The sequence below is a fragment of the Euprymna scolopes genome, chromosome 32 (genome assembly GCF_053919585.1).
Source record: "Euprymna scolopes isolate OS-2025 chromosome 32, ASM5391958v1, whole genome shotgun sequence".
In the NCBI taxonomy this organism is placed as follows: domain Eukaryota; kingdom Metazoa; phylum Mollusca; class Cephalopoda; order Sepiida; family Sepiolidae; genus Euprymna; species Euprymna scolopes.
The window spans coordinates 66,225,939-66,244,404 of NC_136513.1; the positions used below are offsets into that span (position 1 = coordinate 66,225,939).

An 18,466-nucleotide genomic window follows, 5' to 3' on the forward strand; every position below is an offset into this window, starting at 1 on the left:
TCTATTTGATCCAACTCTGCTCAACTATTACAATGTCATTGCGGCATTGATGACATCCTCAAAAGTCTCCTCTACAGCACAGGTTACGTTATCATTGTTTCCAAAATGGCCGCATGCAGTTTGAATTTCACTTTAGGAAATAGTAACATGTCAGATGAAGCTATGTCTGCTGAGTAAGGGTGAGGTGGTATCAATATAAATTCAAATTTTGCTGCACTTGACATCAGCTTCTTCGTTTAATTCTAAGGACTAGTACACTCTATTAACAGCCTCCCCACCTTTTCAGGTAATGTATTGTTTTAATTTTGTGTCCTTTACAATAGTATAAACCTGATTAAAATATGATGTTAAATGTGTTTAATTGAAATTGAGGCGAATTTTGATTAATTTACAAGATTTGAAACTCGTTAATAGAGTGGAATTAAGCCTGAGATTGAGCTTAATGTAGTGTACGACTATTTCTGAGCGCTGCTAGTGCGTAATAATTGATAACAGTTATCTACAAAAATTTACTCCGTCCGATAGGATTTCTCTTTCACTAACTGAAGACAAAATATATTTAAATTGGAACCTAATTCGAAAGCTGGACAAAGAAAAAGTACAAATCGAAAGAAATACAGACATCTTTAATATATATATATATATATATATATATATATATATATATATATATATATATATAGGCATGTGTGTGTGCATGTAAAATACACGATATATTATAAAATGAAATGTCCAGACAAGTATATGTGCGAAAATTACAAAAGGAAAAACAAATTAAACGCAAGAATTCGTCACAAACGAATCATTTGTTTCGTTCAGATCACCGAACGTCATCAGAAAAAAAGCCGAATATTATAAATTTAATAATAACCGGTAAAATATAGGGAAAAAAGAAAAAGTGCACAACAAGATGTTTTGCTACGTGTGCAGCTATTTTAACATAAATGTGCAACAGGTTTAACAAAGAGAAACAAATGAGAAAAAGAGAAAGAAAATAATAAAATTAAAAAAACAAACGGAAACAGACGAAATGCAGGAAAAATTAAGTCGTACTTTTAACGCGATCAGAGTTTGTTAAGCAGTGCAGAAGTATAACGCATTGTTTGAATGGCGAATTTTGTAAGATGTTTTGTTAAGGAACAAGATTCGAGTCTGAGGCTTACGTTAGATGTTAATGAGTGAAGAATTACAACATTTTCTATGCATTTGCAGCTTGGGGGAAAAGATTCGAGATCCGACTTTGTAAATGCAGGATTTTATATTTCTGGCGATTCCATTAGGTAGAAAGCAGATAAATAAATCCTTGTTTTCCAAGTTGATTACAATATTTTTTATTGCGGATATGTTAAAGCGTTGTAGGTGTTCTCATTAAATTTAAATCCTTCATTATTTCTGAAGACATTTATTGCCCTGTAGATATAGTTTTGTCGTTCGGTAGAAAATGGACATGAGATAGACCAAACAAAATCTAAGATAAGAAGGAATACTAAAGAGAGATGGAGAAAAAATGAGAGGGGAGATGGAGAGAGAAGGAGATGTGTAAGAAAAGAGAAAGGATGGGCAAAAAAGGAAGAGAAAGAGAGAGAGAGAGAGAGAGAAAAAGAGAGAGAGTAAAAATGAGTGCTGGGAGAGGAAATAGATCATATTTTAAACAAAGTTAAATTTGGTCCGACGAACAAAATGTCTATATTCAAATCCGGCTCAACGTTTCAGGAAATCAAACGAAGTTAATCGATTCTTATTGGTTTTGGCGTCCATCCGTAGAATTTTAAATTTAGATTTGGCATTAGAATTGAGGACATTTTTCCCTGGTTTGTCGACTTTGGCAATCATTCTTGTTTTCGGCTGAAAAGACGAACAGTTTCTTTTTACGCAAAGTATCGAGTTTTACTCACTAATATGAAAAGAATCAGAGCAAAACCAAATCAAGTGAGCAAAACTTACATCTTCAATTGGCTCGATATAATTTTAAATTAAATATTATAAATATAATACGATTAATTACATCATTATTGTTTATACATATATATATATACATACATATATATATACATATACATATATATACATATACATATATATATATATATAATGTGTGTGTGTAAGTTGTATTATGTCCTTCAGTTTTAAACTATTTATCACAGAGGAAAACTACGATTTGATTTCTTTTCGAATATTTTTTAATTATGTAATTTAATCTATAATATTCACCATTACATAAAAATGGAAATTATTGTGAAGCAAAGTTGAACAATTAACATTCGCATTTCTGCTAATCTAGAAAGTTTCCAAATTTCGACCACAAGCTTCCATAATATGTATATATGCACACCATGAAAACTATTAAGTTGACAAGAAATTTCTTTTGGAATTTTGAATTTTTCATATTTCATTTACTTAATATATCGTTTTAAAGAGCGTTTTTCACTCTATCTGATCATTTAAATTACACGCGTCTTTTCAGAACGGTGAATGCAAAACGGAAAAAGCAAATTTCCACAATTTTCTTATTTCAATTCAAGCTAGGCCAAAAAGTTGCTGAAACATCTTGCGATATCAACGAAGCGTTTGGACCAAGGACGACTAATGAACGCACGGCACAATGGTGGTTTAAGAAATTTCGTGGTGGCAACGAGAGATTTGAAAATGATGAGTGTAGTAGTCAGACATCGAATGTTGACAACAATCAATTAAGAACCTTAGTCGAAGCCAATCCACGTACAGCAGCTTGAGAACTTGCTTCCGAATTAGACGTAACGTATACGACTATTTCCAACCACTTGAGAGAGATTTCAAAGACAAAAAAAAAACTTGATAAATAGGTGCCTCACGAATTTTAGAACGATCAAAAGAAATGCTGTTATTAAGTGTCATCTTCTCTGCTTTTACGCAACAAGAACGACCTGTTTCTTGGTCGGGTTGTGACTTGCGATAAAATGTGGCTTCTTTACAACAACCACCATCGCTCAGCTCAGTGGTTAGAATGCACCAAAAGCAAGAGTTGCACCAAAAGAAAGCCATGCTGACTGCTTGGCTGTCTGCGACCGGGCGTATCCATTGCAGATTTTTTTTAAATGCATGCGAAACGATTACGATGGAAAAATACTGTCAACAAATGAATGAAATCCATCAGAAACTTCAAGAACAACACCTAGCATTAATCAACAGGAAAGGTGTAATTCTTCTCCAGGACAATGCTCAACCACATATTGGTAAACCGGCACTGCAGAAGTTGAACAAGTAGGGCTACGAAACTCTCACTCATCCGCCAAACTCTGTGGACCTCTCACCTGCCGACTACTATTTTTATAGGATTTGGACAATATTCTGCCTAAAACCTAAGCGATATCAAAAACACCTTCAGTGACTTAATCGCAACCAGAACGCAATATTTTTACGTTACTGACATAAATACGTTTGTTTTGCATCGGCAAGTGTGCTGCTTATTTTAATCAACAAATGTTTGTTTGAGCCGAGATATATTCATCTGAATTTAAAAGTTCAAAACTGCAAAACCTTGCTTGTCAACCTGATATAATGTAGAAGATATTTTTAAACAAGAGTATTTTATCAATTAACTATTATTTATTTCTCGAATAAATGTTAATAAAATAAAAAATTCGAAGGGCAAACCCTTATTGCCGTGTTTCAAACAATAGAAAGCATCTGTTCTTAAAAATACGGCCATTTTCTATTCGTTTATGTGGTGCATACGTCGTGACGTTTCGTTTGAATTCTTGAGATTGATCGTAAAACTCAGTCTCTATTTCTTTTTCTTTCAAACTGAGTTCATAACTAAAGAGGGACGAAAAATATTTTAACTAGCAATTTATTAATTCAAGTCGAGAACAATCACTAGCCGATTGCGTTGCGTCCTGGGATGTTGAATTATTATTTTATATATTTGTGGCCATGTGAGAAAGAGTCTAACATGTCAGTGCTTCCTATCTTATCAAGTCAAATGAAATGTCATTTATTTATTATGTCATCAAGTCCTCAACACCATGATTCTCTATTTGTCCTAAAATTAAGAGTGCACAATTTCGTTTTCGCCTGCAAGAATATTTCATACAATAATATATCTATGTATGTATGTATGTATGTATGTATGTATATATATATATATATTTATATATACATATGTGTGTGTATTCTATTTAATATAAAAATTGTATAAGTTTTCCACGTGTACTAAATTGTCATGATTTCAATGCATATCGAAATTTTTGGTTGCGTTACGTGTGTGAATGTTTCTGTGTGACAATATGTGTCTATTGTGTGTAAGTGTATTTCAATATGTGCATGTATGTGTGCATTCATATACAGACGCATGTGTTCGCGTGAGACTATATCTGATTATTTGTGTATGTGTGTACGCCCGATCCATATAAAGTTTATTTTCTTTGTCCCTTTTCTTTACGTTGACAAATTTTAGTTTTACATGCCACCATTATTACATGTAATTATGATGTGGAAATATACACAAATAAAGATGTCTGTGAGAAGAAAAGGAGGTAATTTTAAAGTTAGCAATTGCCATTGGATGGAGAGTGGATGGCTAAACTGACCTTGTAAATAAGAACACGGGGAAATGGGGGATCGCTGATACATTGGAGCAAGAACTATGAAATAATCTATAAGCAACAGATGTAACTGTCACATTCCGGCGAGTAGACAGCAGATCTAGTCCATGCAAATCATATACTCCAGAGAGAACAGGGTCGTGGTAGGGAATGTCTTTCATACATATCTGATGGCACGACGCTGTAGACGGTCAAGAAACTCAGAACACTCTACCAATTCCGGGGAACACCCGGGACCTGTATTTCAAGTGGGGAAAATCATTGCCTTGTAAAGCTTAGACAGAAAAAGCGATTCATGAGGAATTACAGGCATGCAAATGCATATTCATTAACATTAATTACTGAATAATATGTTGAATAAATATAAATATACTAAATAATAGGTTAAAAATAAATATACTAAATAATAGGTAAAATAAATATAAATATACAAAATAATAGGTTAAATAAATACAATTATACTAAATAATCGGTTAAATAAAAATAAATATACTAAAAAATAGGTTAAATAAATATAAATATACTAAAAAATAGGTTAAATAAAAATAAATATACTAAAAAATAGGATAAATAAATATAAATATACTAAATAATAGGTTAAATAAAAATAAATATACTAAAAAATAGGTTAAATAAATATAAATATACTAAAAAATAGGTTAAATAAATATAAATATACTAAAAATAGGTTAAATAAATATAAATATACTAAAAATAGGTTAAATAAATATAAATATACTAAAAATTAGGTTAAATAAATATAAATATACTAAAAAATAGGTTAAATAAATATAAATATACTAAAAAATAGGTTAAATAAATATAAATATACTAAAAAATAGGTTAAATAAATATAAATATACTAAAAAATAGGATAAATAAATATAAATATACTAAATAATAGGTTAAATAAATATTAATATATTAAATAATGGGTTAAATAAATATAAATATACTAAAGAATAGGTAAAAAAATATAAATATATTAAATAATGAGTTAAAAAATATAAATATACTAAATAATGAGTTAAATAAATATGAATATACTAAATAATAGGTTAAATAAATATTAATATATTAAATAATGGGTTAAATAAATATAAATATACTAAGTAATAAGTTTAATAAATATAAATGTACTAAATAATATGTTTAATAAATATAAATATACTAAATCATAGGATAAATAAATATAAATATACTAAGTAATATGTTTAATAATATAAATATACCAAATAATAGAATAAATAATATAAATTTACTACACAATAGGATATACAAATATAAATATACAAAATAATATGTTTAATAAGTATAAATATATTGAATAATAGGTGAAATAAATATTATTATACTAAATAATACGTTAAATAAATATAAATATACAAAATATTAAGTTAGATAAATATAAATATACTAAGTAATGTGTTAAGTTAATATAAATATACTAAATAATATGTTAAATTAATATAAATATACTAAATAATGTGTTAAAGAAATATAAATATACTACATCATAGGCAAACTAATATAAAATGTACTAAATGATAGGTTAATAAATATAAATATACAAAATATATTTTATAATAGGTTAGATAACTATAAATATAGTAAATATACAAAATAACAGGGTACATAAATATAAATACGATAAATATACTAAATAATAGGTTAAATAAATATAAGTATACAAAATATACTAAATAATAGGTTAAATAAATATAAATGTAGTAAATATACTAAATAAATGATTAAATATAAATATACAAAATAATATGTAAAATATATTAATATACTAAATAATAGGTTAAGTAAATATAAATGTATTAAATATACTAAGTAATAGGTGAAATAAATATAAATATACTAAATAATATGTTAAATAAATGTAAATATACAAAATATACTAAATAAAAAGTTTAATAATATAAATATACAAAATAATAGGTAAAATAAATATAAATATATAAAAATTAGGTCAAATAAATATAAATATACTAAATATACTTAATTATAGGTTGAATATATATAAATGTACTAAATATATTTAATAATATGTAAAATAAATATAAATATACTTAATATACTAAACAATAGGTTAAATAAGTATAAATATACTAAATATGCTAAATAATATGTTAAAAAATATAAGTATAAAAATAATAGGTTAAAAAATATAAATTAAATAATAGGTTTAATAAATATACAAATACTAAATACACTATATAATAAGTTAAGTAATTATAAATATACAAAATATAATAAATAATGTGTTAAAAAATATAAACATACTAAATAATTGGTTCAATAAATATAAGTATACTAAATATACTAAATAATAGGTTAAATAAATATAACTGTAGTAAATATACTAAATAAATGATTAAATATAAATATACAAAATAATATGTAAAATATATGAATATACTAAATAATAGGTTAAATAAATATAAATATACTAAATATACTAAATAATTGGTTTAATTAATAAATATATGCTAAATATACTAAATAATAGGTTGAATTAATATAAATATACTAAATATAATTACTAATAGGTTAAACAAATATAAATATATTAAATATACTAAATAATAGGTAAAATAAATATATATACTATACATACTGAATAATAAGTGAAATTAATATAAATATGCTAAATAAAAGGTTAAATAAATATTAATATACGGAATATACTTAATAAGAAGTTGAATAAATGTAGATGTACTAAATATTAGGTTAAATATATATAAATATACGTAATATACTAATTTATTTGTTAAATAGATATAATTATACGAAATAGTTGGTTAAATATAAATGAATATACTAAATTATAGGTTACATAAATAAAAGTACACCAAAAAAAAGTTAAATAAATATATATATATGCTTGATATACTTAATAATAGGTTAAATAAATATAAATATATTAAATAATAGGTTAAATAAATATATATATACTAAATATAAAATAATAGGCTAAATAAATATGAATGTACTTAAATAATAAATAATAGGTTAAATAAATATAAATATACTAACTATATTAAATAATAGGTTAAATAAATATAAATATTCTAAATATACTAAATAATAAGTTTAATAAATATAAATATACTAAATAATAGGTCCAATAAATATATATATACTAAATAATAGGTTAAATAAATATAAATATTCTAAATATACTAAATAATAAGTTTAATAAATATAAATATACTAAATAATAGGTCCAATAAATATATATATACTAAATAATAGGTTAAATAAATATAAATATTCTAAATATACTAAATAAATGGTTAAATAAATATAAATATTCTTAATATACTGCAGAATAAATAAATATAAATATACGAAGTATAATAAATAATAGGTTAAATAAATATAAAAATATTAAATAATAGGTTAAATAAATATGAATATACTAAATAATAGGTTAAAAAATATAAATATACTAAATAATAGAGTAATGAAATATATTAAATATACTAAAAAATAGGTATCCATATGTACATAACAATATAAATTCAAGTAATTTTTAGATGCAATTTAAATCACCTTTTTATACTTTGCTCATAAATGTTTATAATAATTGATTAATTTTAAATTTAATTTTGTATCTTTATTTTTTAATTTTATGAAAACATTTTGTTTAATCATTTGCATGCTTTGCAATTAATGCTTTTCTAATTTGTATATAATAATCATTAATAGCAAATCGACATGATTAATGAAGCCACTGTTAATCTAATATTCGGATGAAAACGTCAAAAAGTAAAATGATTGACCAGAATCGAAAGCAACCCAAAGGTTTCCTTTCCAAGTGTTTTCTTTTTCATTAGCTACTTCACTAAGATGTAGTGGAAGGATCTACTATTTTCTCAGGGTTTCTCCACTTACTTTTGATTCTCACATTATAAATACTAAGGATCTCAAGTACTATTTTTAAAGTCTTTTCCGACTGATGATTGAACCCTCGCCTCCAGGATGTTAACGAACACTCTTACCTTACTTTGTAAATGAGCCCGTTAATATTGGCAATCAAGACGCTACATGAGTGTTTTATTCTTTTACGAAGCGTTGTGCATTTTAAATAGAATACAATTATATATCGTACTAGACAGTAAATTTATTGAAGCCATCGAAATATAGCTGTTTCGCTGTATTACGGTTTTTCCATTTGATTAGAAACGAATGGGTGATACGTAGAGATCGGGATAAATAGATGAATATATGAACAGACGAATATATATATATATATATATATATATATATATATATATATATATATATATATATATATATATATATATATAGTAAGTTATAAAATATATATGACAATTAAGCTACACAGAATATTCCGCGTTTCATCCACGCTAGGATTTGTCAGGCATAAACCACGCTAGGATTCGTCGGCATAAGCCTAACAAATCCTAGTGTGGATGAAACGCGGAATACTCTATGTAGCTTAATTGCCATATATATTTTATAACTTACCACCTAGCTCTACCAATGAGCACTGTTGAAGTAAATACTTAAAATTTACGCATACATTTTTAATTCCGTATATTAATTTATGTGATTAAATGAAATAGTCACACACACACACACAACCACACACACACACACACACACACACACACACACACACACACACACACACATATATATATATATATATATATATATATATATATATATATATACTGAAAGAATACCCACCATGGAACGGGGAAAATTAATTTCCCGAACAGAACAGCTTCATGGCTTCTTCAAATAAAGATATAATCTTTATTCCAATTTTGATCAGAATCAATTTCACAATTTTGAATCTCGACAGTTTAAAGTTTAATTCGTATTGAAATGATGTGAGTAAAAGTCAATGCACATTTGAAATTCATTTTCTCATTGTTTTTCCATCTTAAGTTTCTCTAAAACCTTTTTAAATCCTTGAACGAAATTTGAAGAATATTTGTAACTGTCTGTCTAATAGGTATCGTTGAAGTCTCACAAAAATACGAGTTATCTGAGCTTCCACCTCCTTTTAGCATTCCCTTTAGCATAAAGCTAAAACTAAATATTGCCTCGCATATTTGTTCTATTATTAATAATACTGGGTCAATTAGTGATTTTATCAATGGAATGACGTGACATTTTTCTAGACAATGAAGCATCAATATTTTTATTCCAAATGATAAAACCTAAAACATAATTCCCAAAGGCTCAATGAATCTAAATTGTTTAATAATTCGTAAAACAGAACGAAAGACAGAAAAGTTCTTCTCTCTTTTTGTTTCAGTCGAAGTTCTCAGAAATCAAGGGGCCCACAACCAGGGGCTAACACTTGAACTCTATATGAGATACATAGATATTCGAATGTTCCATTTAAGTTCTTTATCTCTCAAGCACTGAGTTAGTAAAGAATTGAGAACATAATTTTCCTCTCCCCAATTAACCATTTTTATACGTTGTAGTATATCTTTCATGTTGGTCTCTTGGTCTTACTGGATTCCAGGACAAGAATTTATCTAGTCTGGTGGAGTATCCAGCTTTGTGCTATTACTTGAGGTAATATCACTTGGAGAAGGTGCACCATTCCTCGGAAAAGATGTGGAGTAGCCATAGTGAGGAGATCTTATTTGGGCAGCGAATACAAAATGTTATTTTGAATATTTGGTCAGGCTTTACTTCTATGGAAAAAGTATCCTCATGCCAGATTGTTCTGACAAACCCCTGTACAGAGAGACCTTAGACACTCGAGGAAAGTGTCTAGTGGGCATTCAACTTCTCCCCTTCTATTATCTTTATTCTTATGTGGAAGCAAATGGCATTTTATATAATTTATGCAAAGCAGATAATAGGGTAGAAATGCTGGTTCTTATTCTAATTTCATCGAATTTAATGTTTTAAGTTAGATAATGTAACTTAAAAAAACTCCAGAAACGTGTTAAAATAATTCTTTTTTTGGTTAAATAATCCCGATATTTATTGAGCTAAGCGATCAATTATTCTGCGAAAAAAATATTCGTATAAAAACATATTCCCTGTTACGTTAATTTACAAGTTTAAATGGGTAAATTACATCGCCTTTTAACCTAATTGCGTCTCTGAGAAAACAATGTGTGTGTGTGTATGTGTGTGTGTGTGTGTGTGTGTGTGTGTGTGTGTGTGTGTGTGTGTGTGTAGTGGCACTAACCCTATTTGAGGTTAACCGGTTTCCTCTGAAGGACAAATTTCCATGGGAGTATAAAATTTACAAGCTGTCCCCAGTCGTTAGGGAAGATGGCAACATTAGGTTTTAGCAATTTTTGCAGGGAGATGTCGACATCCTCCTACATACAGCGCCTGGAATTTCTAAATTGGTCACCTATCTGGTACTGGCCAGGCTCAATGTTGCTTAACTTCCGTGATCTGACGGGAACCGAGGTGTCAACGTGATTATGCCGTATAAACGATGGATACCTCCTAAACGATGAGAAATTTACAGTGAAGCAAGGGTTTGCGCAATCCACACACGCAATTTTTCTGGCTGTAAATGTCATGCTGGGGCATGACCTTTTACGGCCATCAACATTTCGAAACCTTATGACACCTAGTATTCCCATATATCACTCATCTAAATATTGACAAAGCTCAACATTCTTAACTTTAGAGGCGTGTGGTGTCTAGTTTACTTTCTTCTGGCGGACTTAAAAGCAATACTTGTACACAAGCAATAGAGCATAGTTCTTTCGTTTATTGTATATTCGATTTTTTTTTTACATAATTCGTAAGACGAAGAGTCAAAACAAAGAACAATATTACTTAAAAGTAAGTAAAGTTTACAAACAAACAAATCTCGCTGGGGGGGGCAGACTTTTCGTTCTTCTCCCTTCCCTTTCTATTTGTACTTCTATCAGTTGGAGAGACAGACAGGCGGTAGACGACGAGAGGCTCAGACGGATGACGGCGCAGTCGAAGCGCTAGCAGCGTAATGAAGCTGAAGACGAACGAATCTACTAGCAGGTGACAACGAAACAAATGGACGTCACTAATTCAAATAAAATGAAGAAAGCTACATTTCATAATCACTGTTATTAGAAAGGATCTAAACCTTAAAACCGGTGTCCATTATTTATCAACGATTGAAAAAAGGGCGGTGTAGATAACGTGCAGGGGATAAAGGAATGGGCAAGCCTTATCAAACACAGGGTTATAAAAGTGCACTAAATGCATTATATGCGTGTGTGTGTGTGTGTGTATGTGCGCGCGCACGAGCGTGCGAGCACGCACGCACTTGTGTAAAGATGCGAAATCCAACAAAACGACTGTAGTTGACTAATTTGCTCTCCGCTTATGGAGTACACCGTCTAGTATGTGAGATAACGGTTATCGCTTAGTGTAAAGCATTAATCTTCGTATGGAATAGAATTCCTTATGCAACCGGAAACACGAATATAAGCAAAATATAAGCGCTATCACGTCTTTTATTGTCGAGATGAGGACTTTAGCGTAGAGATGATATTCGACCGCTGATCACACTGGCAACTTATCTTGCGCTCAGGTTTCGAATCTAAGCTTGCAAACATCAAACTATACTAAATAGCCTTGGCACAGGCAAACAGGTGTTTTGCTCATGAATATTAAGAGAACCAACTATCGCAACCCTCGCTGACTTATCAGTGTGTGTTGTGTGCGTATATATGCCTGTTGGGTAGAAGGGCTTCTTTTTTACTTTGCAATCTAAAATTGTAACCGTATTCCCTTCCATTGGAATTTAATCTACCTAGAGAGACTGGAAAGACCCTTTTCCCCCAAAATACTAAGTCTTTATCAACGATAGAACATCGCAAATTGCACATGAAACCATAATTGAATTATAAACAACAGTAAATTAATTAATTGTACTTTTAGAAAGGAATATGAAAATTAGTTTATTTTACGACATTGCTCGCATAAACAAGAACTGTATGTTAGAAAGATGTTGGTCTTCTAGTGCAAATAATAATTCGGAGTTTAAATCTCACTGTTGGTGCGATGAATGGCTCAACTTTAAAGTTATACAAATATTATTATTATGTGTGTGTGTGTATATGCTCAACTGTAAAGTTATACAAATATTATCATTATAATATATATATATATGTATATATATACATATATATATATATATATATATATGCACTTATATTTAAAAATAATATATTACGCATATATTTTATTGGTATTCATTGCTCAATACAAAATCTTTTTCTGTTATTTTTAACAAAACGTTCAGTATTTTGAAATATTCGTTTTTGAAAACGAAAAAAAAAAATAAAAATGGTCAATAACAATGAAAAATGTGATAAATGTTGCAATGTGAATGTCATTTAATGACAGGAAAACTTTTGTCACGCATATTTAAATCATGTTTCATGGTTGATGTGATTCGATTAATAACCATATGTATATGATTTTCAAAACATTAAAAAGTGCCGCCATTTTAATGCCGCCATTTTGATCTCCATTCTTTATAATATTTATCCAAATTTTAATTGCATGCTCTTTAATAGTCTACTTTTCTTAAAAAAGAAAAGACACATTTTGTTACATCGGATAATGGTTAAATTATTATAGTTGTCTAATTTAATATGGAAATTATAAAAACAGACTTGTTTTGTCATGTTTTTGTGACTTATGTAATATAAATAATAAATATTATTATTACGGTACACATTTCGACAAAATATATTAAAAGATGGTTTACTACATTTACAGTATATATATCTATACATATATACACATATAATATATAGAGAGATAGATACAGATATATATATATATATATATATATATATATATATACATACATACACACATTATATATATACATACACACATTATACATATATACATACATATATATATATATATATATATATATATATATATATATATATATATATATATATATATATATATAAAGCCTTGAAACACATATTTACTGTTTTTTCTTCTCTTTTTAGGCTAAGTTCCTGTGCGTTGGATGTTGACTACTGTGACTACAGGTTTGTTTTTCTTTTGTATTTAAATTTCATTCTTTCACCAAAATTGTCATAATTTCTTTTACTTTTGCTTCTTTGATTGTTTTCGTGTTTTCCTATTTCACATATCACAACGTGTTGTTTCATACTTGCAAAACATTTCAATCATTGGCTCTCAAATGTTTTTTTTCCGTTGATGCCATTACTAAACAAAGTCTACCCCGACAGAACTCATGTCACCACAGACCTAACCAACACCGAAATTCTATTATTATCGATTAGATTGGCGACGATTGAATTTTCGAATTCTATTTCTTGTTTCTTGTAAATATCTCAAATAGAGAAAGAGAGAGAGAGAAAGAAAGAGAGAGAGAGTTAAGTGTGATATATAATAGAAAATCATAGACTTAAGTTGTCTTATCCGACTTTGTTCTCTTCCTACATCCCAACGGGGCATTTGTATTATTGTTTTACTCGTCCAAAGGGTAAACGTATATGCAGCAAGTAAATAGCAAACAAGAATGTAATGGATTTCTATTTTGTTTACTAAATTATTGCCTGACGAAACTTATGCTCAACTCAGTCGCTCTTGCAGTAGTAGAGTAGTCGCACATCTCACATCGAATCTTTCTTGTTGATTAGATTTGATCACCGAAGTCATCTTACTACTATTCCTCTCATAATTGCAAGTACAAAAAGTATTAACGCAAATATAAATCTAAAACTGGAAACATTGACACACAAAAACGGAGGATGATTTTAACGAGAACAATTTGATTGACGAGAGATATGTTTTTATGATATCACGTAATATATCTTTCTATATTTCTATTTTGTATTAAAAACAATTTAATGAGAATGTAACAAGGAACATTAAACATGTTTCCTCGGCCAAATAAACGAACTTTGCTCGCCTCGATACAACACCGGAAGTTTAACCATCGTACCACTTGACTTACTTGGGATAATTGCTAAAAATAAGTGACTTAAATAAAGTATGAATTATTTTGAATTTATTTGACTTTACTCAATTTTTATGTACAAAACATATGAAAAGGCGATGCTCGTCGGTGGAAGATTGAAGTGGAGATGCTGAAAATCTGCGTTTGAGGTACTGGATCTCTCAATGTGAAATCTATTTCGTTTGAGCGTACAGCTGGAATTGATCAAATTCGAGTTTAAGACTTTATTAATTTTAGGTGAAACGGACAGGCGCATGGCTGGCGATCGAATCAACCAAAGTCAAGTTTAATGGCGTAAAAGTGACAAAGAAACGGACATGCATGTCTCTTATGAGAGCATGTGGCTCTTTCGAATCGATTTCTGTGTTCGTTTTTTCTATTTTATTATTCGAATCATCAAAAAGGTTGCATATAAAGAGCTGTGGCTTTATTGGTTATGATTGTGACCATATTTATAGGTGTATCTTAGCCTGTGTAGCGAGATTTTATTCACATTAAAATATTTTCAAATTGAAATTTCTGCATCTTGGTACAGTGAGGGGAACAGGGAAAGAAACAATTTCAAAGACAAGCAATTTGAGAAAAGAAGTTATTTTAAGGTAGAATGCTTCCATTGAATCCGGGGACTTCTAATGTAAAGAGATAGGGTTTAGCGGATTGTCAGGTTGGTCAGAGTATTTACATCGAAAAGAACACATGTGCAGCTTAAACACATTTCACTGTAGTATTTTTGTAAAACATGGATGCGGCATTGCGGCAATTGGGCAAAGAGGTTGAGATGTCGTAGACAGTGTGGGATTTTTAGGGTGGGGTAATTGTTTTACCTTCCTAATAAATTATAGCAAAGAACAAGGCACAAAAGAAACAACAACTTCTTTTTTAACCAATAACAATGAAAAGTATTTGATTTGTAGCAGGAACTGGCAGGTCAAACTGCTAAAAGAGAAGAATAAAAAGAAAGTTCTTTTTAGGTCGTCGTCGTCAGTCAATCAGTAGCGTGTCGTCCTCGGGTGGATAGCAGTTGTCTCAAATGCCATAGCGAGATGTCCGGTGGACAGGAGACGAAAACGGATAGATGTTGCTAGGCTGGCGGTCCAGATCTGACTGTTGACGTTCCCTTAAGACTTTTAGGAAGCAGATGAAGCAATGCGCCCTGTTACCTGATTGGTCAGCCTGTGGCCGGAGAACTCAGAGGGGGGCATTGATTCACCAGGGAAAATAGTTCTGTGACTGCTACATCACTCCCTGCTTAGGCGGGAAGCCAATAGAGAAGAAAAGGAATGGTACAGTTATTTTACAATTTTTTATGAAAAAAAAATGCTGGAGAAGAAAAATGTCTTTCTAATAAAAAGTTATGTTTTTTTTTAAGCATGCATAGTAAATGTATAGAGTCTTACATAATTTCTTTGGCCAATGTACTCTACGACCATTACGTGTAGTAGTTTTATAATTGTCTTTGGATGGAGTACTCACTTCAGGTGTATGTGTATTTTGATGCTGTGTGTAAGTAGGGGAATGTATTGCTCGTGTGTTTTAGTGTCTAGAAAGGGTTTTTTTACTCTGTCAATAGAGGCAGTTTCTCTTTTACCACTGATATCTAGGGTGAAAAGTTTATCAGTACGTGAAAGCACGCTATAAGGGCCAGTATAAGGTGAAGTTAGGGGGGATTTCACGGCGTCATTTCTGAAAAAAAAACGTGAGTCTAATATGAAATGTCCTTTGGTACCGATGATCTTATGGTCTGTTCCCTAGTGCGCATCGGTGTGAGCTTACTAAAATAAGCTCACAGTCTCTCGACACAAAGATCTGAATTGGTTGTTGTTAATTCTATCGGGGTCAACATTTGACCTGGCAACGATGAAGGTACTACATAGACGAGTTCGGCTGGGAAGTATCCCAGGTCCTCCTTGATCGATGCACGACCACCAAGAAGGACAACCAGTACACATTCGGTCCATCGCTGTTGGTCGGGATAAGCACATAATGCTGGTTTCAGTTGGCAATGGAAGCGTTCTATCATCCCGTTAGAAGCTGGGTGATAGCTTATCCGAATCTGTGTGATCCCTAAGATCCTGGATAGTTCCCGGAATAAGTGAGATTCAAACTGTACACCATGGTCCGTGATGATGGTTTTAGGAATTCTGTAACACGATATCCAGCTTGATATAAGGCTTGCGCCACGGATTCAGCCGAAATGTCTATGAAGTGAATGGTTTCAGGCCACCATGTGAAACAGTCTATGCAGGTCAGGAGATAAGTAAATATCCCTTACTGACCGGCCAAGGTCCAACCAGGTTGATGTGAACATGACTAAACCGAGCCTCTCGAGTGTTGAATGTCCCGAGGAGTGCACGGATATGCTTGTGCACCTTTGACTTTTGGCAGGATACACAGGAACGTGTTTAGGCAGTGATATCACGCCTTATATTTGGCCAGAAAAATCTAGCTGTAATCAGCTTCATTGTGGCTTTGCATCTGGGGTGTGCCAGATTGTGTAGTGTGTCAAAAATAACTCTACAATGAGTCAATGGAACAAATGGTTGAGGTGAATCCGTTGAAGTGTCTAAAATGATCTGCATCTCTGAGGTAGGCACGGGCAGATATGCGAATTTGCAAGTTGCAAATTCAGGTGACGACGGATCCAAAGTGTCCAGACTTGGCTGGTCTAAGGCCATCTGCTGTAAGTCGATATCCGATGGTGAGGACAGAGAATTAATGGGGAGGCGGGACAAAGCGTCTGCCGCAGCATTCTGCTCACCTGAGATATGTCAGATATCGCTGGTGAATTGCGAAACAAAATCTAAGTGGCGCGTTTCGCGGGGAGAATATCAGCGGACAGTGATCAGTGTAGATCACAAATTGACGGCCCTCGAGTGAATGTTGGAAGTATTTCACTGCGAGCTACATTGCTAAGAGTTCACGGCCAAACGTGCCGTAATGTTGTTCTGCCGGTTTCAGCTGTCTCAAAAAGTATGCGAGCGGTTGTATCTGCTGTTGGTGCAGCTGTTGCAATACTGCACCTACAGCTGTGCTTGATGCGTCAACGACCAGTGAAAACTGGGCATCGGGTATAGGATGTGCAAGTAGAGATGTTGTCGCCAGTTTTATTTTCACTTCATTAAAAGCTTTAAGCTGAATCTCATTAAGTGAGATTTGCTAATTTTTCTTCTTCCTGTTACGTAACAGGTCGGAAAGAGGAGTTAAATAATCCACATAATCCACATGGGATAAAGCGTCTGTAATAGTTTAACAGACCGGGGAAGTGCCTTAGTTGGCGAAGTAAAGTGGGTGGTCTTGTAGAGCCTTCACCTTTTCCGGTAACGGAGATATACCGTCTGGGCTGATTATGTGGCACAGGAAAACTTGTGATGAAGCACCGAAAGCACGCTTACCAGGGTTAATCCTCACCTGGTATTGCTGAAATCGTTCGAAGAGTAGGCGGAAGTGAGTGACATGTTCCTCAGGTGAGGCACTTGCCACGAGAATGTCGTCTATATAGTTATAGACGAAGTCCAAGTCACACACTACTTCATCCATGAAGCGCTGAAAGGTGCTAGCCGCGTTTCTTAAACTGAAGAGCATAGTTAAAAATTAAAACGCTCCAAACGGAGTTGTTACCGCAGTTTTGTGGTATATCGGTCGGATTCACTGGGATCTGATGGTAAGCCTTAACTAGAGCTAGTTTGGAGAAGGTCTTACAACCATGCAGAGAGGAAGCAAAGTCTTGTATATGTGGGATTGGGTAACGATTAGGTTCCGTCATCGCATTGAGTCGTCGATAGTCCCCAGTCTGACACCAATCTCCGGAACGTTTCGGGACCATATGCAAAGGGGAAGCCCATGGACTGGACGAGGGGCATATGATTCCTAGTTGCAGCATATGGTTGAACTTTGCCTTCGCTGCTTAAAG

The 18,466-nt window shown here is 31.3% G+C and overlaps 1 protein-coding gene across 3 annotated transcripts in view; it reads left to right on the top strand.

The window, feature by feature from the left end:
* The window catches only part of LOC145256397 (uncharacterized), a 241,113-nt gene that overhangs the window by 150,697 nt on the left and 71,950 nt on the right, over positions 1–18,466 (top strand). For all 3 annotated transcript variants that reach the window (XM_080115256.1, XM_080115257.1, XM_080115255.1), the window contains one exon: positions 13,577–13,618. In XM_080115256.1, the coding sequence (XP_079971382.1) occupies positions 13,577–13,618 (42 nt within the window). The remainder of the gene's footprint in view (positions 1–13,576; positions 13,619–18,466) is intronic.